General features: G+C 46.1%; 2 protein-coding genes across 6 annotated transcripts; both read left to right on the top strand.

Moving 5' to 3' along the window:
* The first annotated feature begins 503 nt into the window (after window positions 1-503).
* nacc1a (nucleus accumbens associated 1, BEN and BTB (POZ) domain containing a) lies at window positions 504-19,692 on the top strand. 5 transcript variants are annotated; one of them, XM_060891840.1, is made up of 6 exons: window positions 504-651; window positions 7,752-8,777; window positions 11,008-11,178; window positions 11,375-11,480; window positions 14,076-14,173; window positions 14,744-19,692. In XM_060891840.1, the coding sequence occupies exons 2-6, from the start codon at window positions 7,781-7,783 to the stop codon at window positions 15,049-15,051; spliced, it is 1,680 nt and encodes a 559-aa protein (XP_060747823.1). In that variant the 5' UTR covers window positions 504-651; window positions 7,752-7,780; the 3' UTR covers window positions 15,052-19,692. The 5 variants fall into 5 exon arrangements, with proteins under 5 accessions (XP_060747823.1, XP_060747824.1, XP_060747826.1 ...); XM_060891841.1 differs by lacking the exon at window positions 504-651 and adding an exon at window positions 766-1,508; XM_060891843.1 differs by lacking the exon at window positions 504-651 and adding an exon at window positions 766-1,487 and having other exon boundaries at window positions 7,777-8,777.
* A 4,128-nt stretch (window positions 19,693-23,820) lies between these two features.
* Window positions 23,821-25,071, top strand: ier2a (immediate early response 2a). The gene has a single exon (XM_060892871.1). It carries the CDS (start codon window positions 23,935-23,937, stop codon window positions 24,520-24,522), a length of 588 nt encoding a protein of 195 aa, XP_060748854.1. The 5' UTR covers window positions 23,821-23,934; the 3' UTR covers window positions 24,523-25,071.
* The last annotated feature ends 838 nt before the right edge of the window (window positions 25,072-25,909 follow it).

The raw sequence follows: 25,909 nt of genomic DNA on the forward strand, positions 1-25,909 counted from the left end.
CACTGCTGATGTGTGTGTGTGTGTGTGTGTGATTCCTCACTGCTGATGTGTGTGTGTATATGTGTGTGTCTGTGATTCCTCACTGCTGATGTGTGTCTGTGTGTGTTTGTGTGTGATTCCTCACTGCTGATGTGTGTGTATGTGTGTATGTGTGTGTGTCTGTGTGTATGTGTGTGTGATTCCTCACTGCTGATGTGTGTCTGTGTGTGATTCCTCACAGCGTAATCCCTCACTGCTGATGTGTGTGTGTGTGTTTGTGATTCCTCACTGCTGATGTGTGTGTGATAAATAATGTGTTATTAACATCACTGTAGTCTTTATTACATGAGACTCTTCAGTGAACAACATATTCACATCTTAACAACAACATTATGTTTAACTGGATTCATTTTAATCAGCCGTTAAAATCCAAAAGATTAAACAGTTGCTGTGATCTGGCAACACGGTGAGTCTGCGCTCGTGATCGCGCTCGAGCGCTCTGTGATCGACATCACGGCCTCGCGCACACAATGAATGGCTGTTTCTGAGGAGAGACTCTCTCTCTCACACACACACACACACACTCTCACACACACACACACACTCTTACACACACAAACTCTCACACACACGTATGTGTCGGACTGCTCCGTGTGAACACTCAGTAACGGGGTGAGTGTCCTGTATGTGGGTCGTGTGAGGATGCAGAGGGAAGCCGGTTCCCCGCAGTGTGTGTGTGTGTGTGTGTGTGTGTGTGTGTGTGTGTGGCGGTGGGGGGAGGGGCGCAGACGAACGGTACCGACAAAAAGTTTAACCACTTCGCGGACCTCCGGATCATGGCGGCCGGTTCAGGGCAGGCAGCTGCGGCGGGGGGCGTGTGTGCGGGTCCCGGGCGGATTGTGTAGAGAAATTGTTGTTGTTTGTGACGAGACGCTGATGTTTGTGTTGTAATAGTGAGACGGTGTGTGTGCGGTGTGTGAGACTCTGACACGACGCGATCTCAGTGTTTTCTCCGTGCCGCTGTGAGTGTGTCCCCCCCCCCGTGCTGAGCGCAGTGGTACAGTCCGGCTCGCCCGCGTTGTCCCGGGATGACCTGTTGATGTGTGTACAATAAGACGAGGTGCGGTGACGCGGTGCAGCTCTCACACACACACACACACACACACACTCACACTCACACAAACAAACACACACAACAGGGCGAATGGGAACAACTTTAATGTTGGTCTTCTACGGTAACGGGGCGTTTAGGTGACGTGCAGCAGCCGGATTTACACCGCATTTCCCCGTCGGGATCTGAAGCTCTGCAGGCCTCCGGACCCGTGCTGCAGTGACACACACACACACACACGCGCATGCTGAGCTCGGTCGCGTTACCGCGTTTATTCTGTGTGACTCTTAAACCGCGTGTTTTGGCGTCGCCGCGCGCGCACCGAGCTGCCTGGCACACCGCGGGCACCGGCCGGCCTGAGACCCGGAGCTCCAGCCCGATCAGCGCGAGGCCTGAGGTCTGACTCTGAGCTCTACAGGTTACACACCGAATCCGGTTCCGGTTACACTTATGATCACGTGCCCACCATCACTGTATTTAGTCCGTTTGTTTCTGGTGTAGTGTGTAAAATTATCTGCATTTATTATTATTTAAAGTTATAACACAAAGTTATTTCCACATCAGATTTGCAGAACTTGTGACCTGAGAGAGAACTTAAACACAAGGTGTGTGTGACTGTGTGTGTGCGCGTCTCTGTGTGTGTGTGTGTGTCTGCGTCTCTGTGTGTGTGTGTGTGTCTGCGTCTCTGTGTGTGTGTGTGTCTGCGTCTCTGTGTGTGTGTGTGTCTGCGTCTGTGTGTGTGTGTGTGTCTGCGTCTCTGTGTGTGTGTGTGTGTGTCTGCGTCTCTGTGTGTGTGTGTGTGTCTGCGTCTCTGTGTGTGTGTGTCTGCGTCTCTGTGTGTGTGTGTCTGCGTCTCTGTGTGTGTGTGTCTGCGTCTCTGTGTGTGTGTCTGCGTCTCTGTGTGTGTGTGTCTGCGTCTCTGTGTGTGTGTGTGTCTGCGTCTCTGTGTGTGTGTGTGTCTGCGTCTCTGTGTGTGTGTGTGTCTGCGTCTCTGTGTGTGTGTGTGTCTGCGTCTCTGTGTGTGTGTGTGTCTGCGTCTCTGTGTGTGTGTGTGTCTGCGTCTGTGTGTGTGTGTGTGTGTCTGCGTCTCTGTGTGTGTGTGTGTGTGTCTGCGTCTCTGTGTGTGTGTGTGTCTGCGTCTCTGTGTGTGTGTGTGTCTGCGTCTCTGTGTGTGTGTGTGTCTGCGTCTCTGTGTGTGTGTGTGTGTCTGCGTCTCTGTGTGTGTGTGTGTCTGCGTCTCTGTGTGTGTGTGTGTGTCTGCGTCTCTGTGTGTGTGTGTCTGCGTCTCTGTGTGTGTGTGTCTGCGTCTCTGTGTGTGTGTGTCTGCGTCTCTGTGTGTGTGTGTCTGCGTCTCTGTGTGTGTGTGTCTGCGTCTCTGTGTGTGTGTGTCTGCGTCTCTGTGTGTGTGTGTCTGCGTCTCTGTGTGTGTGTGTCTGCGTCTCTGTGTGTGTGTGTCTGCGTCTCTGTGTGTGTGTGTCTGCGTCTCTGTGTGTGTGTGTCTGCGTCTCTGTGTGTGTGTGTCTGCGTCTCTGTGTGTGTGTGTCTGCGTCTCTGTGTGTGTGTGTCTGCGTCTGTGTGGGTGTGTGTGTCTGCGTCTGTGTGTGTGTGTGTGTCTGCGTCTGTGTGTGTGTGTGTGTCTGCGTCTCTGTGTGTGTGTGTGTCTGCGTCTCTGTGTGTGTGTGTGTGTGTGTGTCTCTGTGTGTGTGTGTGTGTGTGTCTGCGTCTCTCTGTGTGTGTGTGTCTGCGTCTCTCTGTGTGTGTGTGTGTCTGCGTCTCTCTGTGTGTGTGTGTGTGTCTGCGTCTCTCTGTGTGTGTGTGTGTGTGTGTCTGCGTCTCTGTGTGTGTGTGTGTCTGCGTCTCTGTGTGTGTGTGTGCCTGCGTCTCTGTGTGTGTGTGTGCCTGCGTCTCTGTGTGTGTGTGTGCCTGCGTCTCTGTGTGTGTGTGTGCCTGCGTCTCTGTGTGTGTGTGTGTCTGCGTCTCTGTGTGTGTGTGTGTGTGAGTCTGCGTCTCTGTGTGTGTGTGTCTGCGTCTCTGTGTGTGTGTGTGCCTGCGTCTCTGTGTGTGTGTGTGTGCCTGCGTCTCTGTGTGTGTGTGTGCCTGCGTCTCTGTGTGTGTGTGTGCCTGCGTCTCTGTGTGTGTGTGTGTCTGCGTCTCTGTGTGTGTGTGTGTGTGTGTGTGTCTGCGTCTCTGTGTGTGTGTGTGTCTGCGTCTGTGTGTGTGTGTCTGCGTCTCTGTGTGTGTGTGTGCCTGCGTCTCTGTGTGTGTGTGTGCCTGCGTCTCTGTGTGTGTGTGTGCCTGCGTCTCTGTGTGTGTGTGTGCCTGCGTCTCTGTGTGTGTGTGTCTGCGTCTCTGTGTGTGTGTGTGTCTGCGTCTGTGTGTGTGTGTCTGCGTCTGTGTGTGTGTGTGTGTCTGCGTCTGTGTGTGTGTGTGTGCCTGCGTCTCTGTGTGTGTGTGTGCCTGCGTCTCTGTGTGTGTGTGTGCCTGCGTCTCTGTGTGTGTGTGTGCCTGCGTCTCTGTGTGTGTGTGTGCCTGCGTCTCTGTGTGTGTGTGTGTCTGCGTCTCTGTGTGTGTGTGTGTCTGCGTCTCTGTGTGTGTGTCTGCGTCTCTGTGTGTGTGTGTGTGTGTCTGTGTCTCTGTGTGTGTGTCTGCGTCTCTGTGTGTGTGTGTGTGTCTGCGTCTCTGCGTGTGTGTGTCTGCGTGTGTGTGTGTCTGCGTGTGTGTGTGTGTCTGCGTGTGTGTGTGTGTCTGCGTGTGTGTGTGTCTGCGTGTGTGTGTGTCTGCGTGTGTGTGTGTCTGCGTGTGTGTGTGTCTGCGTGTGTGTGTCTGCGTGTGTGTGTCTGCGTGTGTGTGTCTGCGTGTGTGTGTCTGCGTGTGTGTGTGTCTGCGTGTGTGTGTGTCTGCGTGTGTGTGTGTCTGCGTGTGTGTGTGTCTGCGTGTGTGTCTGTCTGCGTGTGTGTCTGTCTGCGTGTGTGTCTGTCTGCGTGTGTGTCTGTCTGCGTGTGTGTCTGTCTGCGTGTGTGTCTGTCTGCGTGTGTGTCTGTCTGCGTGTGTGTCTGTCTGCGTGTGTGTCTGTCTGCGTGTGTGTGTGTGTCTGCGTCGCTGTGTATGAGTGTGTGTGTGTGTGTGTGTATGAGTGTGTGTGTGTAGATTTGAAATGGTAAAACACTAAGTTTTACAGTAATGGTGTATTGAATCAAACTGAATGTTTTGTGTTTATTTACACATTAATGTGGACTGTACCACTGTGATGTGGACTGTACCACTGTGATGTGGACTGTACCACTCTGTGAGAAGTTCTTTAGAAATTAACAAAGTTCAGTGCTTCATTTCTAAGCCTTAGAACCATGTGGAACCCAACACACCTGCTGCACCCGGGTTATAATGCGCTTGTAAACACTTTATAAACGGACTCCAGTTAGCAAGGCACAAAAATCCTTCAGAAGGTTTTCAAACGTTCTTCTCTTTAGTGTTCTTCTTGGCTTCCTTTCTAATAGAGAAACATCCTGTTTTAGGGTTCTACACAGAACAATATGTGCCCTGGAACAACTGAAGAACACAAACAGCTTCTAGATTGTAAATGTGCTCTAATTTTACTCTTATGGTTCTGTGATTTTCCTGTCGTCTTATTGTACAGAGTCACTAACTTTCACAGTTTCTGACTGTGTTGATGAACCACAGCTAGGGTTTGTGGATATTTAGGGGGATGTTATTGAACTCCTAGCACAGGTACAGCACAGGTACAGCACAGGTACAGCACAGGCACATCACAGGCACAGCACAGGTACAGCACAGGTACAGCACAGGTACAGCACAGGTACAGCACAGGCACAGCACAGGTACAGCACAGGTACAGCACAGGCACAGCACAGGCACAGCACAGGTACAGCACAGGTACAGCACAGGTACATCACAGGTACGGCACAGGTACGGCACAGGTACGGCACAGCACAAGCACAGCACAGGCACAGCACAGGCACAGCACAGGTACAGCACAGGCACAGCACAGGTACATCACAGGTACATCACAGGCACCGCAGACAGCACAGACATGTGACCTACTGATGATCAAACTTGGCTACTTGCCCTACAGCGTGCGCTAAGATGAATGCAGTGTGTGTAAACTGTAGTGTGTGTGTAGGGTTGGTGATTTCTTTATGAAGACACATCTGTCGCATTTACACACACACAGATCTTTAGAACTGCTACACATCTGATAATGCGAACAGAAAACTAATCCCACACAAGTTTCTGAATTTTTGTAGTTGTTTATTTAAGTTGTTTATTTAAAACTCACAGAATTAGCCCTGAAATTTAGAACCTTTAAATGTGCAGAGAACCGTAAGGAACCTTTGTTCAGGAGTGTAGGTGTGAGGCTTGGGGTTAATATTACATTTCTGCTTTTATTTCTTTAGTAAAAAGTATTTATTCAAAATGACCTCAACAGTGTGTTAATTACAACACAGTCAAGCTGGTTCTGTGACACACACACACACACACACTTCTGTATGTTTGTATGTAAATGTGTGTTTTTATTTAAGGAATCTTCTAAAATAAACCCTGTGTGTGTGTGTGTGTGTTTGCTTTGGGAAACTGTAAACAAACCGTTTTGTGTGTGTGTGTAGTGACATAGAGACAGAGAGTGCACTTCTTACCCCAGAGGTGCCCCTTTATGCTGCTGAGTGAGGTTGAGGTCTTGTCTTTTTGACATTAGCTCTGTATCATTGTTCATTTCTCTGCAGTTTGATGTAGATGTATATGTGTAAACCCACCCACCCCCACCCCCGTCTCTCTCTCTCTCGCTCCCTCTCTCTTTCTCTCACATACACTCAAATGTTTTTGTCTTCCGTTGTGAAGTGTGATGCATGAAATTAAAGCTTTGTGGCTTTGTGTCTCGTACCAGTCAGGTGAGACGTTCTGAGTCTCTGAGCTAAAGGGGACGTTCTGGTTCCACTCAGTGTTCTACAGAACAGATGTCTCTTATTTGGCATCTCATGGAGCAGCAGTAGAGCTCCATGTGGGAGCTCCAGATCCATCAGATTCTTTAACTGTTCTGATGCAGGAGCTTTGGGTTCTGCTTGTATGGAGAGGAAGAGTGTAAACTTTACTGTCAGAACCATGTTGGGATAATCAACATTGTGGTGGTGTTTGAGCTCCAGACCTGAGGAGGTTTTTACACCATCAGACCAGAGTTTGTACACATATAATGCACATTTATTCACATCTGAGTCTGCTCAAGGTTCAAGGAATTGAAGGTTCTCTTTCTCGAGTCACGTGTTTACTTTAGCAATACAACGTAGAGAGTTTGTATAATAATGTGAGCAATAGAAACAGATTTGTATGGATATAACAGCAGTGTAATTAACATCCACAGTGTTTAGTGTGTGATTAGAACCCTGGTCTGTTCTCGTCCTCACCGCATTTCTTTAGTCAGATGAAAAGATGGAGGTCACAATCAGGTCTGAACATTGCAGTCTTTATCTGCTTCCAAGTGAACACTGATGAAACAGAGAATTGATTGATTTGACTCATCTGCTGGAAGCAAATCAAACATGCCATGAGCTTGTCCTCTAGCTTGTCCTTTTGTTTGTCCTCTAGCTTGTCCTGGAGCCTGTCCTCTAGCTTGTCCTTTTGTTTGTCCTCTAGCTTGTCCTGGAGCTTGTCCTTTTGTTTGTCCTCTAGCTTGTCCTGGAGCTTGTCCTCTAGCTTGTCCTTTTGTTTGTCCTCTAGCTTGTCCTGGAGCTTGTCCTCTAGCTTGTCCTTTTGTTTGTCCTGGAGCTTGTCCTCTAGCTTGTCCTGGAGCTTGTCCTCTAGCTTGTCCTGGAGCTTGTCCTTTTGTTTGTCCTCTAGTTTGCCCTGGTGTTTGTCCTGGAGCTTGTCCTGGGAGACACTAAACTGAGCCAGAGAACAGAGCAGTAGAATTATATTTTAAACATCTGGATTGACAACAAACAGAAACCAGAAAATAAACGTTAGATGTGACACATTATGCTTTAATTAATGTGACACATCATGCTTTAAATTAATTATTGAAACTATTCTGGTTTCTACACTTCATAAAGTTTTGTTTACTTTTTTGTTGCTATATTTCTGACCAAGTTTTGTAAGTTTGTCTTTAGCTTTTACACTTTAGACAACATTTAAATGTGTTTTGGTTTGTTTAATTCTGTTAAATCAAACTGAACCAAACAACACAAAAGACTCGATTTCACTGTCATCAGTGTGAACGTGCTCTGAGGAACAGCTCCCTGGTCATGAATGAAATAAACATGAGATTCAAAGATGAAGGTTCTGCAGGTTTGAGCATGAGAATGACCTTCAACCTCTCCAGGGGAAGCACCATATTTGACTTGACTTCCTTCCAAGATTTACATAACTACTGAAGCCACTTTTCATTTTCAGTCAGTCAAAACTCTGAGTCAGCTGATGCTGATCTGGTTCCAATGGAGAATGTAAGATTCTGTTGTGTGGTGGTTCCTCGTTATCAGAAATAAAGAACATCTCAAAATGGAAAACTCCTGTGACCCTAGTTTGTTCTGCTGCACAACAGCATTGTCCTTTGTTCCATACTCTCTGAAATTGGTAGACCACAGAATCCACAGTCATGGCTGACATATTGCAATGTTACTGATGGAGTTTTTTCTTCTCTTGTCGTACCTCTCAGATTTCCGTGGTGGTGCCGGCCGTAGCGCCATGGCTCAGACCCTTCAGATGGCGATCCCCAACTTTGGCAATAATGTACTGGAGTGTCTGAACGAGCAGCGGCTGCAGGGCCTGTACTGTGACGTGTCTGTGGTGGTGAAAGGCCATGCCTTCAAGGCACATCGGGCCGTACTGGCAGCCAGCAGCGCGTACTTCCGCGACCTCTTCAACAGTGGCGCCGGCAGCAAAGCCCCGGCCGTGGTGGAGCTGCCGCCTGCCGTACAGCCTCAGAGCTTCCAGCAGATCCTGTCCTTCTGCTACACGGGCCGCCTCAGCATGAACGTAGGAGATCAGTTCCTGCTCATGTACACTGCAGGTTTCTTGCAGATCCAGCAGATCATGGAGAAAGGCACAGAGTTCTTCCTGAAGGTCAGCTCACCCAGCTGTGACTCACAGGGCCTCCACGTCGAGGAGACGCCACCATCTGAGCCTCAAAGTCCTGTTACTCAGACGACCATCAGCGTCTCTGCCAACGGCGGAGGGGGGGGAGGAGGGGTGGCGGCCACAGCCACCAGTCGCCCCGCCTCCTGCCTCACCCCACTGCCTCTGGTGTCCCGAGTAAAGGCAGAGCAGCCCGAGGTCTCGCCCTACTCTGTGGTCTGCACTCCTGTGGCGAAGCGTCTTTGGGAGGGTGGGAGTCGAGACAGCACCGGAGCGTCTGGAGGATCTGGTGGGCGCAAAGCAGCACGTTTTTCCCAAGAGATGGCACGCGGTAGCGCAATCCAGCCACAGGGACTGGCTGTAGGATTGGCTGTGGCTCCTGGAGGTCATGCTGCGAATGCTAACGGCAGCGGTAACGGATCCAGCAGCAGTGCCACTCCTGAGGGCACAAGCCCTGGGACCGTGAGCGCCTACGCCAGCGACTCGCCTATCTCTTATCACGATGATGAGGAGGAGGAAGAGGCGGTGGAGGACGGTGCTGAGGAACAGTACAGGCAGATCTGTAACATGTACACCATGTACAGCATGCTCAACATGGGCGCCACAGGTGAGACACCACGCCAACCTTTAGCACTAAACTAAAGTTAAATGTTTAACACGCACTCAGTTACACACTAGTCCATGTTTCACTGACACTGACACAGAGACTGACACTGACACAGAGACTGACACAGAGACTGACACTGACACAGAGACTGACACTGACACAGAGACTGACACTGACACAGACACAGACACTGACACTGACACAGACACTGACACAGACACTGACACAGAGACTGACACACAGACTGACACAGACACACAGACTGAGACTGACAGAGACTGACACAGAGACTGACACAGACACACAGACTGACACAGACACACAGACTGACACTGACACACAGACTGACACAGACACACAGACTGACACAGAGACTGACACTGACACAGAGACTGACACAGACTGACACAGACACACAGACTGACACAGACTGACACTGACACAGAGACTGACACAGAGACTGACACTGAGACTGACACTGAGACTGACACACAGACTGACACACAGACTGACACAGACACAGAGACTGACACTGACACACAGACTGAGACTGACAGAGACTGACACAGACACAGAGACTGACACAGACACAGAGACTGACACAGACACAGAGACTGACACAGACTGACACAGACACACAGACTGACACTGACACACAGACTGACACAGACACACAGACTGACACAGACACACAGACTGACACAGACTGACACAGAGACTGACACTGACACAGAGACTGACACAGAGACTGACACTGACACTGTTATTAGGCTGTTGTTTTTGGGGTTCATGAGGCTTGGACTAACAGTTGATTTGAAAAATTGTTTGATAGATGAAACCCTTAATTCAGTTTATTGTTAAATAAAAATCTTTTATTAGGAAGTAGAATAATAGTTCTGCAGTATAACACAGGGTTAGGGCTAACCTTAACCCTAACCTTAACCCTAACCTTAACCCTAACCCTAACCTTAACCCTAACCCTAACCTTAACCCTAACCTTAACCCTAACCTTAACCCTAACCCTAACCTTAACCCTAACCTTAACCCTAACCTTAACCCTAACCCTAACCTTAACCCTAACCCTGTTCAGTCCTTTGATTTCATTCACGTAATAAACAGACTTGTGTTTTATATAAAATGATTTGAATAGTTTCAATTTTGGAATGAACCTGTTTGATAAAAATCATGATTTAGTTCACAATCAGTCAGGATTTCTTTCCACAGTGTGATTTTTACAAACAGCTTTTATATATTTGGATTTAAACTTTTTTAGGAAATCTGTTTTGTTAGTTTTCCAGTTTCTCAGTTGTGTAGTGTTGTGTAGTGTTGTGTAGTGTTGTGTGTAGTGTAGTGTTGTGTGTAGTGTTGTGTAGTGTTGTGTAGTGTTGTGTAGTGTTGTGTGTAGTGTTGTGTGTAGTGTAGTGTTGTGTGTAGTGTTGTGTGTAGTGTTGTGTAGTGTTGTGTTGTGTGTAGTGTTGTGTGTAGTGTAGTGTGTAGTGTTGTGTGTAGTGTTGTGTAGTGTGTAGTGTAGTGTAGTGCAGTGTTGTGTAGTGTTGTGTAGTGTTGTGTAGTGTTGTGTAGTGTTGTGTGTAGTGTTGTGTGTAGTGTAGTGTGTAGTGTTGTGTGTAGTGTTGTGTAGTGTGTAGTGTAGTGTAGTGCTGTGTAGTGCAGTGTTGTGTAGTGTTGTGTAGTGTAGTGTAGTGTGTAGTGTTGTGTGTAGTGTTGTGTGTAGTGCAGTGTTGTGTAGTGTGTAGTGTAGTGTGTAGTGTAGTGTAGTGTGTAGTGTTGTGTGTAGTGTAGTGTTGTGTAGTGCAGTGTTGTGTAGTGTAGTGTGTAGTGTTTGTAATCAGTGTTACTGCTTTTATACAAACAGAAACGTGCTGCTGAAACAGAGGGTTGTTGGGTTTTAGTCTGTTACATTTATATAAAACTCTTATTTAATCACTGAACTGATCTCATAGCAGTTTTAGATCCGACTCTGTGCTGGTTTTCAGTCTGTGTCCAGTGATGCAGGTGTTTGTGAGCAGATGAACGACAGACAAAAAATGGGGAGAGTTTTTAGATAAACTATGAGCAGATGGTGAAAAGAAAATGTCTTAAATGTCTCTCTCTCTCTCTCTCTGTCTGTCTCTTGTTCTCGTTCTCTCTCTCTCTCTCTCTCGTTCTCTCTCTCTCTCTGTCTCTCGTTCTCTCTCTCTCTCTCTCTCTCTCTCTGTCTCTGTCTGCCCAGCGGGTGAGAGAGTAGAGGCTCTGCCGGACCACTCAGAGACTCGAAGTCGGATGCGTGGACGTCAGGACCTGGCGTCTCTCCCTGCAGAGCTCATCGCTCAGATTGGAAATCGCTGCCACCCCAAACTGTATGAGGAGGGCGACCCAGCCGAGAAACTGGAGCTGGTAACAGGTCAGAAACTCCTCACCTTCACATGTACTGAACTCCATAAAAGCATCATTATAATTACATTTTATTCTAAAATATTGACCCCAAGATATCTCAAAAGTAAATGAGCGGCGTCTGTTACGCAGAGCGGCGTCTGTTACGTTACGGTTAATCTGTATCTATATCCATTATCTTGGTGTGTGTGTGCACGTGTGTGTAGGAACTGGTGTCTTCATCTCCAGAGCTCAGCTGATGAATTGTCATGTCAGTGCAGGAACCCGACACAAAGTCCTGCTGAGGAGACTCCTGGCTGCGTTCTTTGACAGGTGTGTCTGTGTGTCTGTCTCTGTGTGTCTGTGTGTGTGTGTGTGTCTGTCGGTGTGTGTGTCTGTCGGTGTGTGTGTCTGTCGGTGTGTGTGTCTGTCGGTGTGTGTGTGTCTGTCGGTGTGTGTGTGTCTGTCGGTGTGTGTGTGTCTGTCGGTGTGTGTGTGTGTCTGTCGGTGTGTGTGTGTCTGTCGGTGTGTGTGTGTCTGTCGGTGTGTGTGTGTCTGTCGGTGTGTGTGTGTCTGTCGGTGTGTGTGTGTCTGTCGGTGTGTGTGTGTGTCTGTCGGTGTGTGTGTGTGTGTCTGTCGGTGTGTGTGTGTGTCTGTCGGTGTGTGTGTGTGTCTGTCGGTGTGTGTGTGTGTCTGTCGGTGTGTGTGTGTGTCTGTCGGTGTGTGTGTGTGTCTGTCGGTGTGTGTGTGTGTCTGTCGGTGTGTGTGTGTGTCTGTCGGTGTGTGTGTGTGTCTGTCGGTGTGTGTGTGTGTCTGTCGGTGTGTGTGTGTCTGTCGGTGTGTGTGTGTGTGTCTGTCGGTGTGTGTGTCTGTCGGTGTGTGTGTCTGTCGGTGTGTGTGTCTGTCGGTGTGTGTGTCTGTCGGTGTGTGTGTCTGTCGGTGTGTGTGTCTGTCGGTGTGTGTGTCTGTCGGTGTGTGTGTCTGTCGGTGTGTGTGTCTGTCGGTGTGTGTGTCTGTCGGTGTGTGTGTCTGTCGGTGTGTGTCTGTGTGTGTGTGTGTGTCTGTCTGTGTGTGTGTCTGTCTGTCTGTGTGTGTCTGTCTGTGTGTCTGTCTGTGTGTGTCTGTCTGTGTGTGTGTCTGTCTGTGTGTGTGTGTCTGTCTGTGTGTGTCTGTCTGTGTGTGTGTGTGTCTGTCTGTGTGTGTGTGTGTCTGTCTGTGCGTGTGTGTCTGTGCGTGTGTGTCTGTGCGTGTGTGTCTGTGCGTGTGTGTCTGTGCGTGTGTGTCTGTGCGTGTGTGTCTGTGCGTGTGTCTGTGCGTGTGTCTGTGCGTGTGTCTGTGTGTGTGTGTGTGTCTGTCTGTGTGTGTCTGTCTGTGTGTCTGTCTGTGTGTGTCTGTCTGTGTGTGTGTCTGTCTGTCTGTGTGTGTCTGTCTGTGTGTGTGTGTGTCTGTCTGTGTGTGTGTGTGTCTGTCTGTGCGTGTGTGTCTGTGCGTGTGTGTCTGTGCGTGTGTGTCTGTGCGTGTGTGTCTGTGCGTGTGTGTCTGTGCGTGTGTGTCTGTGCGTGTGTCTGTGCGTGTGTCTGTGCGTGTGTCTGTGTGTGTGTGTGTGTCTGTGTGTGTGTGTCTGTCTGTGTGTGTGTGTCTGTCTGTGTGTGTGTGTCTGTCTGTGTGTGTGTGTCTGTCTGTGTGTGTGTCTGTCTGTGTGTGTGTGTCTGTCTGTGTGTGTGTGTCTGTGTGTGTGTCTGTGTGTGTGTGTGTGTCTGTGTGTGTGTCTGTCTGTCTGTCTGTGTGTGTCTGTCTGTGTGTGTGTGTGTCTGTCTGTGCGCGTGTGTGTGTGTGTCTGTGCGCATGTGTGTGTCTGTGCGTGTGTGTCTGTGCGTGTGTGTCTGTGCGTGTGTGTCTGTGCGTGTCTGTCTGTGTGTCTGTCTGTCTGTGTGTCTGTTTGTGTGTGTCTGTGTGTGTGTGTGTGTGTGTCTGTCTGTGTGTGTGTCTGTCTGTGTGTGTGTCTGTCTGTGTGTGTGTGTGTCTGTGTGTGTGTGTGTGTCTGTCTGTGTGTCTCTGTGTGTGTGTCTGTCTGTGTGTGTGTCTGTCTGTGTGTGTGTGTCTGTCTGTGTGTGTGTGTCTGTCTGTGTGTGTCTGTGCGCGTGTGTGTCTGTGCGCGTGTGTGTCTGTGCGTGTGTGTCTGTGCGTGTGTGTCTGTGCGTGTGTGTCTGTGCGTGTGTGTCTGTGTGTGTCTGTTTGTCTGTGTGTGTGTCTGTCTGTGTGTGTGTGTGTCTGTGTGTGTGTGTCTGTCTGTGTGTCTCTGTGTCTGTCTGTGTGTCTCTGTGTCTGTCTGTGTGTCTCTGTGTCTGTCTGTCTGTATCTGTCTGTGTGTGTGTCTGTCTGTGTCTGTCTGTGTGTGTGTGTGTGTGTGTGTCTGTCTGTCTGTCTCTGTGTCTGTCTGTCTCTGTGTCTGTCTGTCTCTGTGTCTGTCTGTCTCTGTGTCTGTCTGTGTGTGTCTCTGTGTGTGTCTCTGTGTCTCTGTGTGTGTCTCTGTGTCTCTGTGTGTGTCTCTGTGTCTCTGTCTCTGTGTCTGTCTGTCTCTGTGTCTGTCTCTGTGTCTGTCTGTGTGTGTCTCTGTGTCTGTCTGTGTGTGTCTCTGTGTCTGTCTGTGTGTGTCTCTGTGTCTGTCTGTGTGTCTGTCTGTGTGTCTCTGTCTGTCTCTGTGTCTGTCTGTCTGTGTGTCTGTGTCTGTCTGTCTCTGTGTCTGTCTGTGTGTCTCTGTGTCTCTGTGTGTTTGTCTGTCTGTGTCTTTGTCTCTGTCTGTCTGTGTCTGTCTGTCTGTGTCTCTGTGTCTGTATCTGTGTCTGTGCATTTGTGTGTGTGTCTCTGTGCGTTTCTGTCTGTATGCCGTATAATCTGCCATATGTGAATGTGTGTGTGTGTGTTAAGGAGCACTCTAGCGAACAGCTGTGGGACGGGGATTCGCTCCTCAACTAATGACCCCAGTCGTAAACCTCTGGACAGTCGCGTCCTCCACGCTGTTAAATGTGAGTGAACACGAGTACAAACAGAACCTTGTTACAGGTTCTACACAGAGCCCAGGAGTGTGGTTTATTTATCACTTGTGTGTTTTATTTACACACACACACACACACACACACAAAATACTCATATTATCATTTATCACATTATTTATTCAGAGTAGAGATTATTGTAGTTTTAAATCTTTACACAAACTTTGCTTGTGTGTGTCTGTGTGTGTGTCTGTGTGTGTGTCTGTGTGTGTGTCTGTGTGTGTCTGTGTGTGTGTCTGTGCATGTGTGTGTCTGTGTGTGCGTGTGTGTCTGTGCGTGTGTGTCTGTGCGTGTGTGTCTGTGCGTGTGTGTCTGTGCGTGTGTGTCTGTGCGTGTGTGTCTGTGCGTGTGTGTCTGTGCGTGTGTGTCTGTGCGTGTCTGTGTCTGTGCGTGTGTGTGTGTCTGTGCGTGTCTGCGTGCGTGTGTGTCTGTGCGTGTGTGTCTGTGCGTGTGTGTCTGTGTCTGTGCGTGTCTGCGTGTGTGTGTGTCTGTGCGTGTGTGTCTGTGCGTGTGTGTCTGTGCGTGTGTGTCTGTCCCCCACAGATTACTGCCAGAACTTTGCAACAAGCTTTAAGGAGAGTGAGATGAACGCCATTGCAGCAGACATGTGCACTAACGCTCGGCGTGTGGTGAGGAAGAGCTGGATCCCTAAACTGAAGTTGCTGATGGCGGAGAGTGACGCTTACGCAGGCTTCCTCCCCGATGCCGTCAAGATGGAGGCTGAGGCTCTCGGAGCCGACTCTGCCTTCGAGGCGGCTGATCTAGAGGGCGGAGCCTCTCTGGAGACCACCCCCTCGTCTGGAGAATCACTGCAGGGCGTGGCTGGAGATGCCAGCACTCTGTTTCAGTGAGTGGGCCTAAATGAAGGAGCCCAAGTGTTGGCCTTGTGTCCTGTCTACACGACTCTGTAGGTTGTGCTTTAACTGAGACGCTTTCACTTCTTTCTTTTTCAGTTTGTTTTTCCCCCAAATAACAATTTTTTTGCACAAAAGCTCCTCCTTCTCTTCACGCTTTATAAATCTGTATATCATTAGACACTGATTTGTTTTGTAGTTTGCCTCCATATCTTACACACACACACACACACACACACACACACTCACTCTTCCCCCATCAACACTGTAGTCGATTAGTTGAATGTAAACCTCTACAGCACCACACACTGGTGTTGAGACTCACCGATTGTATTTAGGCCGAGAGAGTCGTAGTCACTGTAGAGAGACAGACAGACAGACACACAGAACTGTAGGTGGTTCCTTTCTACCCAATTTGGAAAGAATTTATTTTCCTCCTCCACTTTTCCTCTAAATTTCTGAGATTGAATGCAGAAACAGAATTCTGTCCTTTGTTTCTCTCTCACACACACACACACACACACACACACACACACACCTGTGTGTTATTTGTCCTGAGTGTGTGGTGGCTGTCGTATGATCTCAGGCTTAGAGTGAGACAAACAAGAATATTTATCTTTTTTGTTTTTTAATTAGAGAGCGAGATTGTTTAAAACTTTTCTCTTTTATTTTAACTGAGGTGTTGAAGACGTGTTTTGCTGTAAGGTTTTGGGAGGTGAAGAGAAATTATTTTTACATACTGATGTCTTTTACAAAGACCGGTGCTTGTACCTGATTGGCTGTGAAATGGCTCCTCTGGTGGCTCGGCTTAATCTGATTCACTGATTCAGTGTCTGACTCACACCGTGTTTGTCTTTAACACACCCTCGTCTACTTCCCCGAATCCCTCTGACTCACACACCACTATCACTACAAGTTCACTGCAGCTCTCATGGTGTGTGTGTGTGTGTGTGGTTTGTCTCCTTTACTCAGTCTACTGAGTCATCTTTTTGATTCACTCTGAATCACTTTGAATGAAAACTAATTGACTTCTGAAGCTAAATCTAATAACAGCAATTGAGATGAAGATAAAATGAAAGTCAGTCATGTTTCTTATAACTTCAGAAGCTCTGCCTTCTCACACCAACCAATCAGGTGATCCAGGTGTCCTTTGTGGGTGTGGCTTTGGACAAATGACCCTGATGCTTCAGTTAGCCTCCACCTAAAAACCACTGATTGCACCTTTAATTATTTTATTAATTATTCTTTTTAATTGTTTTGCTCCCATGTTAAAGTTTTAGTAAAATATTAGATTGTGTTTTTTTTTCCTTACAAATTCCACCTAAAGGGACGTGTACAGGGGTGTGATGACACTGAAGAACTGTGTGTGTGTGTGAGACCCTGTTTGGCCTATCCCTGTGTATAAACACACACACATGTAGGTTTGGCCTGGGGGAGGGGAAGGCCATGCTTCCTTTTGTTATGATCACCCTGCTGTCTTAAAGACAAGGTGATTGATTGTGTGTGTGTGTGTGTGTGTGTGTGTGTGTGTGTGAGAGAGAGAGAGGGAGAGAGAAAGTGTGAGTTGGGGGTTTACAGTGTCTGGGTCCCAGGAGACAGAAGGGTGTGTATGTGATTGAGCTGCTCTGTATATCCCTGTTTGGGCAGCTGTGTGTGTGTGTGTGTGTGTGTGTGCATTCTTTGCACATAGTTGTCTTTGTGTGCTTGCATGAGGGTGATGCCTGATTGAGATTTAAGGTGTGTTTGTTTCGTGTGTGTGTGTGTGTGTGTGTGTGTGTGGCACTGGGCAGGGCTTTTTGAAAGTGTTACAGTTGAAAGCTTTTTGCCTTTGCATATTAGTGATGTCTTAAATTTCCTCCAGGAGCAGAGCTGCAGCGCTCCGTCATGCCGTCCAGCTTCACTTTACTCTCCAACACATTGTGTAATGTGAATGTTCACCGTTGTCAGTGTTTAGATCACATTCAAATTCTATTGGTCACATACACAATCATTCGTAGTCGACTGTCTGTGTTATTAATATAATGATCAAAAAGGATTAAGGTCAAAAATGAGGGGTTTGAAAAAATAAAATAATGAAATGAAAAAAATGAGAAACAGAATCAGACGTTCAGAGCAGAAAATGACACGGTTTCTGTTTCTCAGTAGAAGATTCTAGCTGCTATATTATAATTGTGAACAGGAACTAAGTTCTAGTTCAGATAAAGAAATAATTTCTTCTTGATTGCAGTGTTTTAAGAGTAAACACACTTCACCATGACAATAATCTACTTCAGGTTAGGATAATAATAAATAATCAACAGTTTGACTTTAACACTGAACGTCATTAAATCTAATCTTTTCGGAGTGTGTGGAGACACGAGAGACATCAGAGACACGAGAGACATGAGAGACGACTCGTCTGCAGCTCTGCTTTGGCTCAGTTTAGTAAAACAATCTGCAACTCAAACACAGTTTTGTCAGTAAAGATTTAAATCAGGAAGTCGTAACATTTCAGTTAGAGATTTTAGACCTTTATTCTGAAATATAATTGAACAAAAAAAAATCAAGAATTTCTTGAGTAAAATAAAATAGATCGTTTTTAAAGTAGTGATGTTTGATTTTAAAAATAAATCACGAAGCAGCACAAGAACATGGTTCTAGATTATGGGTTAGAGAAATGTTCTAATCCCACCCATTCTGAGCAGACTGTGGGGTGCCAATACAATTGCATGCTCAGTAAACTGATCAGCGAGTGAATGACCAATAATTATTCATTTACGATGTGATTTTTCCCCAAAAACTTTATTGAACAAATATAAAAAGTCTCCAAACTACCTGTTAGTGGTGTGTGTTAGTTACAGAGGTACGTGGAGCATTGCACCTTCTTTTTGTAGGAGACTGGAGTTTGTGCACCTTTTAGTGTGTGTGTGTGTGTGTGTGTGTGTGTGTGTGTGTGTGTGAGAGAGAGAGAGGTTGGTGTGTTATAGGGTTTTAATCTTGCCCTTGATGTAAATATTAATGAGACTGTTGATGTTGTTGCTGTGGGGTCCCCCCCCCCCCCCCAATCCAGATCTTTGTAGATTTCACACTTTGCTTTTTAGTGTTTTTTCTTCTTTTTTCTGCGTCTCAGTTTAACTCGAGCTTCCCAGATCAGATTTTAGTCCTGAAAGTAAGACTGTACAGTAATGGGGAATAGAGTAGTGCAGATGTTTTTGTTTTTGTTGTTTTAACAGTTTAAATATTTGATCTGTATCTAATCCACAGTGAGAGTGGAGTCGAGTCTTTTTATAGGAAAAGCAGAAACTTTGAACTGTTTGGGATATTTTTAATCATTTTGATAGTTTTAAGGATCAGAGGCTGTGTTTCTGTTTCTGTGGCTTCCATTTTGATTCTCACACACACACACACACACACACACACACACACACACACACACACACCTTGCTGTACAGTCTTGTGCACTACACACAGTGGACTCCAGAGGGCGCTGTGTTCACTTTAATTCGTTAACAGCCGTTACACAGAGGAACACATTTTAGACTTTGTTTACATTATTTTGAGGAAAAAAAACAATGTTCTTCATTTATTTTAGTTTTGTAAAGTTGCCTAAAGAGTGTGTTTTTATATGACAGAGGGACCAGAGTCGTGCCGAGCAGACGTGTCATTTTATTACTTTATTGTTTTTACTGTCTGTTGAAGTCTCTGTGCCTAAAAATGCACCTTTTTAAGGGGGGGATTTGATTTTATTGTAATGTTCTTGATCCACGGCACCTTGATGACGGCGTCTGCGAGGCCGGAGACTGAAACAGTGTGAGAGTTTACTGACCCTTAATCATTGTGTTCTAAACCCCGCCCCTTTTTTCAAATCCATTCTGGGCTGCTGTGCATTCTGGGACAGCAACCGAGGACTGAGTGGTGTGTTTATCATATCAATCAGTACACACACACACACACACACACACACACACACACACACACACACACACACCTCTCTGCAGTACCTCTTCTGTTCCCGTTACCTCAGAATCCTGCCTTTAACCAGTTTTCCTCAGCGTGCAGTGTGATGAAAGTCAGTGTTGAGCTCCACATAACTGACCTTTTGTAAAAAAAAAAAAAAACCACGTAAAAATAAATAAATAAATCTACTGGGTGGTGAAGAAGAGAATCATCTGCACAGATGCAGTGAGACATGTTGAGATTTAGGGATCACTGATGATTTCATCTGCACACAAGCAGGAGTGTAAAACATTTTTCTAAAAAAAAAAAAAAAATTGATGCGTGTTCACTTTCTATAACTACAAATCTGTACAATAGAGAATGATCCATACATATAAACATACAGAAATATATCTATATCTATATAAACATCCTGTACGTTCTGTAGAAGCACTAATGAGATTTGTTCGTCGTGCACTCACAGCATGAGATGTAACCCAGAAGCTGCTTCGAGTCCAGTCTGCCCCCCCGCCCCCGCCCCCGTCCCTGTAATGCCCATGTCCCATCACAACATTCAGTCTGTGTTCAGAGTGCCAATAACTTTGTGAATCCCTAACTGTGACCCGATATTATCAAAGTATAATTGCACATTAACTACTGTAAAGGAAAAAAAAAACAAAATTGAAAACATCTGTATATCTTAATAAAAACGTTTGTAACAAATATCTTTTTGTGTCTGCGTCTTTATTAATTCTTTTTTTTCATTCGTTTTTTTCACACATCAGGATCAGATCAAACACAAACCCTTGGCTGTGAATAAGTAACGTGTGTGTGTTTGTATCCTTGTGTGTGTCTGTCTGTGTGTGTGTTTGTATCCTTGTGTGTCTGTCTGTGTGTGTCTGTCTATCTCTGTGTGTGTGTTAGGGTTAGGCCAACCTGTCTGTCTTCTGTGTTTGTGTGTGTGTGTTTGTATCCTTGTGTGTGTGTGTGTGTATCCTTGTGTCTGTCTTCTGTATCTGTGTGTGTGTGTGTGTGTGTATATGTATACTTGTGTGTGTCTGTCTGTCTTCTGTATCTGTGTGTGTGTGTGTGTGTGTGTGTGTGTGTGTGTGTGTGTGTGTGTCTCACATTTACATTTACAGCATTTGACAGAGGCCCTGGATAAGGATATGCTGATTATGGTGCATAAAAATCAGGCCAGGAAGTCACTTAAACAGTAGGTTAATTAACTATGGCTGTAAACCTTTGTGTAACTGTTGACAGTTTTTCTCCCCATAGGCATATAGATGGGAACCATAAACTGGTGAGGTGGAGAATGGGCTTTCATGGTTGTGTGGATGGCTTTAGTCGGACCATCATATACTGGACGCCTGCAGTGTTGCAGTGAGCTGGTTCACTGTGTTCATGATGTCACTGGACACTGGCTTGCTCTTGCCCTTCTGAAGAAGGGATAAGTAGAAACCTGCTGTTTTGATGTAATTTGTTTTCCCCAGGTCCTTGTAGTCACGTAGTCACTGTGTGATTGTCAGTGGTAGCTCTATGACTGGATGTTTAGTGTCAACCTCAACACAACTGACTTCTGAATCAGTGCTGTTTAACTAAAACAAAACAAAAATGTGAATAATTAAATAAGCACACATAATTGTCTATCCATCTTTGTGAGGACATAATGCATTCCCAAGCCCCTACAAGATTCTTTAGAAATGAAAGCTTGCTCAGAACAAGCTGCAGAATCCTGAAGTTTTGAACTTTCATTTCAGCTTTCTGTAATGTTCATTAACTACTGAACTAAATTAACCACAATCTCCCAGGACCTGAGGTGGGGCTTTCACATAGACTCCATTGTGATAAAGGCCCAGCAGAGGTTGTACTTTCTTTGTCAGCTGAAGAAGTTCAACCTGCCTCAGGATCTGCTGAAATAGTTCTACACTGCCATCATTGAATCCATCCTCTGAACTTCAGTGACTGTTTGGTTCAGCTCAGCTACCAAATCTGACCTCAGGAGACTACAGAGGGAAGTCCGGGCTGCTGAGCGAATCATTGGCACAAGACTCCCCACTCTCCAAGATCTGTACTTCTCCAGAGTGAGCAAAAGGGCAGAGACAATCACTCTGGACCCCTCACATCCAGCACACTCCCTCACTCTGGACCCCTCACATCCAGCACACTCACTCTGGTCCCCTCACATCCAGCACACTCACTCTGGACCCCTCACATCCAGCACACTCCCTCACTCTGGACCCCTCACATCCAGCACACTCCCTCACTCTGGACCCCTCACATCCAGCACACTCCCTCACTCTGGACCCCTCACATCCAGCACACTCCCTCACTCTGGACCCCTCACATCCAGCACACTCCCTCACTCTGGACCCCTCACATCCAGCACACTCCCTCACTCTGGACCCCTCACATCCAGCACACTCCCTCACTCTGGACCCCTCACATCCAGCACACTCCCTCACTCTGGACCCCTCACATACAGCACACTCTTTGAACTGTTGTCATCTGGTCGACACTACAGAGCCCCAAGCACCAGAACGACCAGACATAAGAACAGTTTCTTTCCTCAAGCAATCCATCTGATGAACAATGAACACACATGGAACACACCACACCTAATTACACATTTCACACTTGCACATTTGTACTATGTTTACCTCAACTGCACATTTCATACTTGCACACCTGTACATACATACATACATATTGTCTATACTGTTTACTTCAACTGCACATTTCACACCTGTAAATGTGTACATACAATTTGGTCTATACTGAATATGTCATTCTGGCTTCTGTCACTAAAACAAATTTCTTGCGTGTGAAAACATACCAGGTAATAAAGCTGATTCTGATACTGAGCTGTATGGAATATGCTGCACTCACATCCTGGATTCTTCAGATGTGCATTTTTATAGTAAATAGTGTATTTTTATAATTTATAATTCATAATTTATTTGTACAGTTTGTGTTTTTATCAATAAAAATTAACGGGTTTGTTTTCAGGACATTTCAGGACGTCTTTATGTTTTTCCCCTGAGTGAAGTTGAATGTGTTTTTTTTTCATAGCTTCGTGTCAATTTCCAGTTAATCGACTGACTTCCTCTTTATGTATACCTGTGAAATGCAGCAGGAAATATTGATGTCACTTCCTCTGAGTCCTTCACCATAAAGCAAAGCGAACTGTGCTTTAGGCTTGTGTGTGTGGGTGGGAGGGGGGGTGTTTGGGGGGTAATAGCTCAGCCTTGGTTAACAGCTTCTTCTCATCTCTCTGTACAAGTGAAACGACTGCAGTTTTTATTGTGATTATTGTCACTAATCAGAACTTGTTGATTTTTTAATTTCTTTGCAGTAATGATCAGTGATAATAAACCTGACTGAGAGATTTAATGGCTATTTGTGAAATGGTATCTTCTTGTATTTAGGTCAGATGGATCCACAGATGTAAACAAATCCCACAGACCTGCTTTGTAAAATGTTTTAATCGTCAAATCATTATTTTCATACAATCATTTTCTATTTACTAGATTTTTTTTATCTGTGAAATTTAAATTTGTAGAACACATTTATAACCTGCTTGTGAAGTGAACTGTAAGAATTATAGAATAGAATTAATATATTTATCTATTTATATTTATGCAAACTGATTTTTAAGAAAGTTTAGAGGTAATGTACATAGTTTGTGTAAATGTTCATTAGCTGTGCTCTCTCTCACACTCGACACACTCACACACACACTCACACACACACTCACACACACACACACGCACACACACACTCACTCTCACTCACACTCACACACGCACGCACACACACACACGCATTCTCACTCACACACGCACACACACACACACACACACACTCTCACTCACACTCACACACACACTCTCACTCACACTCACACACGCACGCACACACACACACGCATTCTCACTCACACACGCACACACACACACTCACTCTCACTCACACTCACACTCACTCTCACTCACACACACAGAGAAGGCGTCATTATACACTGAGTGACGTGTCTCATGCGGAAACAGCTGGATCCTTCCCTAAAAGGGCAAAGGAAGTTACAGCACGCGCTGGTTCTAACTCCATATAAGGTTATCAGCGGTGACGACAATAGCGTGTTAAATATGGCCACCGGAAATAGAACCCGCCTGAACTCGCAGTGTTTTTTCCGTCGAACCGGTGCCAGAAGCGGATGTCCTTATTTGGGCATAAGGGAAAAGCAGTAAAAGGGGAAAGGGAAGATAAATGTAACTTATATTTTTAATAGTTTAAAAGAATTGGATACTGTAAAGACCACAAAACATTATTTAATAATAATTTACTTATTATACTTTAATTATTTATGAGACTGAGAGAGAGAGAGAGAGAGAGAGACAGAGGGAGAGAGAGAGAGTGAGAGAGAGAGACAGAGGGAGAGAGAGAGAGAGAGAGAGAGAGAGAGAGAGAGAGAGAGAGAGAGAGAGAGAGAGAGAGAGAGAGAGAGACAGAGGGAGAGAGAGAGAGAGACAGAGGGAGAGAGAGAGAGAGAGAGAGAGAGACAGAGGGAGAGAGAGAGACAGAGGGAGAGAGAGAGAGAGAGACAGAGGGAGAGAGAGAGAGAGAGAGAGAGTGAGAGAGAGAGAGAGACAGAGGGAGAGAGAGAGAGAGAGAGAGAGAGAGACAGAGGGAGAGAGAGAGACAGAGGGAGAGAGAGAGAGAGAGAGACAGAGGGAGAGAGAGAGAGAGAGAGAAAGCCCGTTTGGCTCGTTTATTTTTCCAGGAAGCAAATAAAATGGGTGGAGCCAAACTGTCAATCACACCGCTGACGTCACAGACGTACATAAGGCCAGCCGTGAGCGCGCGTCCTTCTGATTCACGATTGAAGATCAAGAAGTTTCAGAACACAAAGCAAGCAGAAGGACGTGTTTAAAGACAGACCTAACAAAGTGAAAGTACACAGGACAGATGGAGGTGTGTGCAGAAGCGAAGCGGGTCATGGTGCAGGCTCTGAGTAAAATATACAGCTACCGAAACCAGCGCGGAGGAATTCCGCTCCACCGGAGTCTCCTGCTGACACTGGTGATGAGATCCGCCAGGGACACGTATCACTCTGTACGGGTACAGAACCTCGGGCCGGACACCACCGGACAGAGTGACAGCTCTGTACACACCACCGGACAGAGTGACAGCTCTGTACACACCACCGGACAGAGTGACAGCTCTGTACATCACACACAGAGAAAGGAGCTCATGGACACCGAGGTGTCTGACCCTACGCTTACACTCCAGGGCGGTGAGAGGACATTAACGCAGGACAACACCGCAGATAAAGAGAACTGTAACAGCACCCGTCATCATCCACAGTCACGGAAACGGAAAGGGAAAAGCGCCACAGAACCTGACTTCCTGCCGTACAAAAAGGCGAGATTGGATATAACGGGGATCCGACGAGTTCTTCATGACTCTACCACAAGGAGTAACACCGGGAACTGCGCTCGGGAGACGGGCCATCTGACAGATACACACATCCCCAGGACTATAGTGACATTCTGAGCAGTCTGTGTGTGTGTGTGTGTGTGTGTGTGTGTGTGTGTGTGTGTGTGTGTGTGTGTGTAGCCGGAGCGCACAGTTCCCGATCTCACCGAGTAAAAAGCGCGCACAGCCGCGAACATCTGTGGTGTGGTCAGAGGTGGATGGATGACGTCACGAAGTGACAGATGATTCATCACGCACACGGCTGTGTTAGAAACGGTGACAGAGATGATGAGTCAGGGCTCTTCATCATCTCATTATCACCAACATAAACCAAAGTTTCCTGGATACAAGCCCGTGTGTGTGTGTGTATCTGTGTGTGTGTGTGTGTGTGTATGTGTGTGTGTGTGTATCTGTGTGTGTGTGTATGTGAATCTTGTACATTGTGAAGCTGGATTATTTATTATATATAAATGACTTTGTTATGTTTTACCACTCTGTTCATCACGGTTGTATAATCTTCAATCTCTAAATAGAAATAGAAGGACAAACGTGTTAAGCTGCTAACTGTGACCAGTCCACGTGGTCTCTACCTCACTTTTGTATAATAAAATGTTTTTATATAATGTTTTTATAATCTTTTCTCTGTTTCTTTACATTTGAGTATATTATTGTGTTTTTTGTGTATTAGGCTCAACACATCTCACTATAAACTTTAACTAATGTTAAAAATAAACATTACAGACTCGCAGGTGAAACAGTCGTGTTAGCTGTAATTTTATTTGAAAGATTATTTCCATTAAAACACAAATCCAACGCTGTCTCAAATATGGCAACCTTGACGGATCACATGACCAGAAGGACGGGTGATTTTGTGAATTGTTCACAGAAGCCCGGAAGTGACGGCCATGTGGGACCGGATGTTTCTCTCAACTCAGTAGAGGACAATGGAGCTGCAGTAAATTTTCTGAGCGTGTGAGGTGAATAACACCTCACATCCTCCTACAAACTGCCCAAATCTATTTTTTACAAACTGCTCTCAAAAACTCTAGCCAATAGACTGAATAAAGTAATGGACCAAGTCATCCACCCAGACAAGACTTACTGTGTCTCCAGTAGGTAAATGTTTGACAATGTGTCCCTCATTAGGGACATTCTTGAGGTCTCTAAACTGCTGAACCTTGACATTGGTTTCATCTCAGTAGATCATGAAAAGGCATTTGACAGAGTTGAACATCCAAACCTGTGGAAAATTTTAGAAGATTTTATAAACAAAATTAAGGCTCTTTACTGCGATGTGGAGAGGATACTTAAAGTTAATGGTGGCTTATGCACTCCGTTCAAGGCTGATAGGGGAGTAAGACAGGGGTTCCCTCTCTGGAATGTTGTACTCTCTTGCCATAGAACCCCTTTTACAGCAGATAAGGGAAAACTTAACGCTATTCACCTATCTGCTTATGCTGATGTG

Source organism: Tachysurus vachellii, chromosome 18 (genome assembly GCF_030014155.1).
Source record: "Tachysurus vachellii isolate PV-2020 chromosome 18, HZAU_Pvac_v1, whole genome shotgun sequence".
Taxonomy (NCBI): domain Eukaryota; kingdom Metazoa; phylum Chordata; class Actinopteri; order Siluriformes; family Bagridae; genus Tachysurus; species Tachysurus vachellii.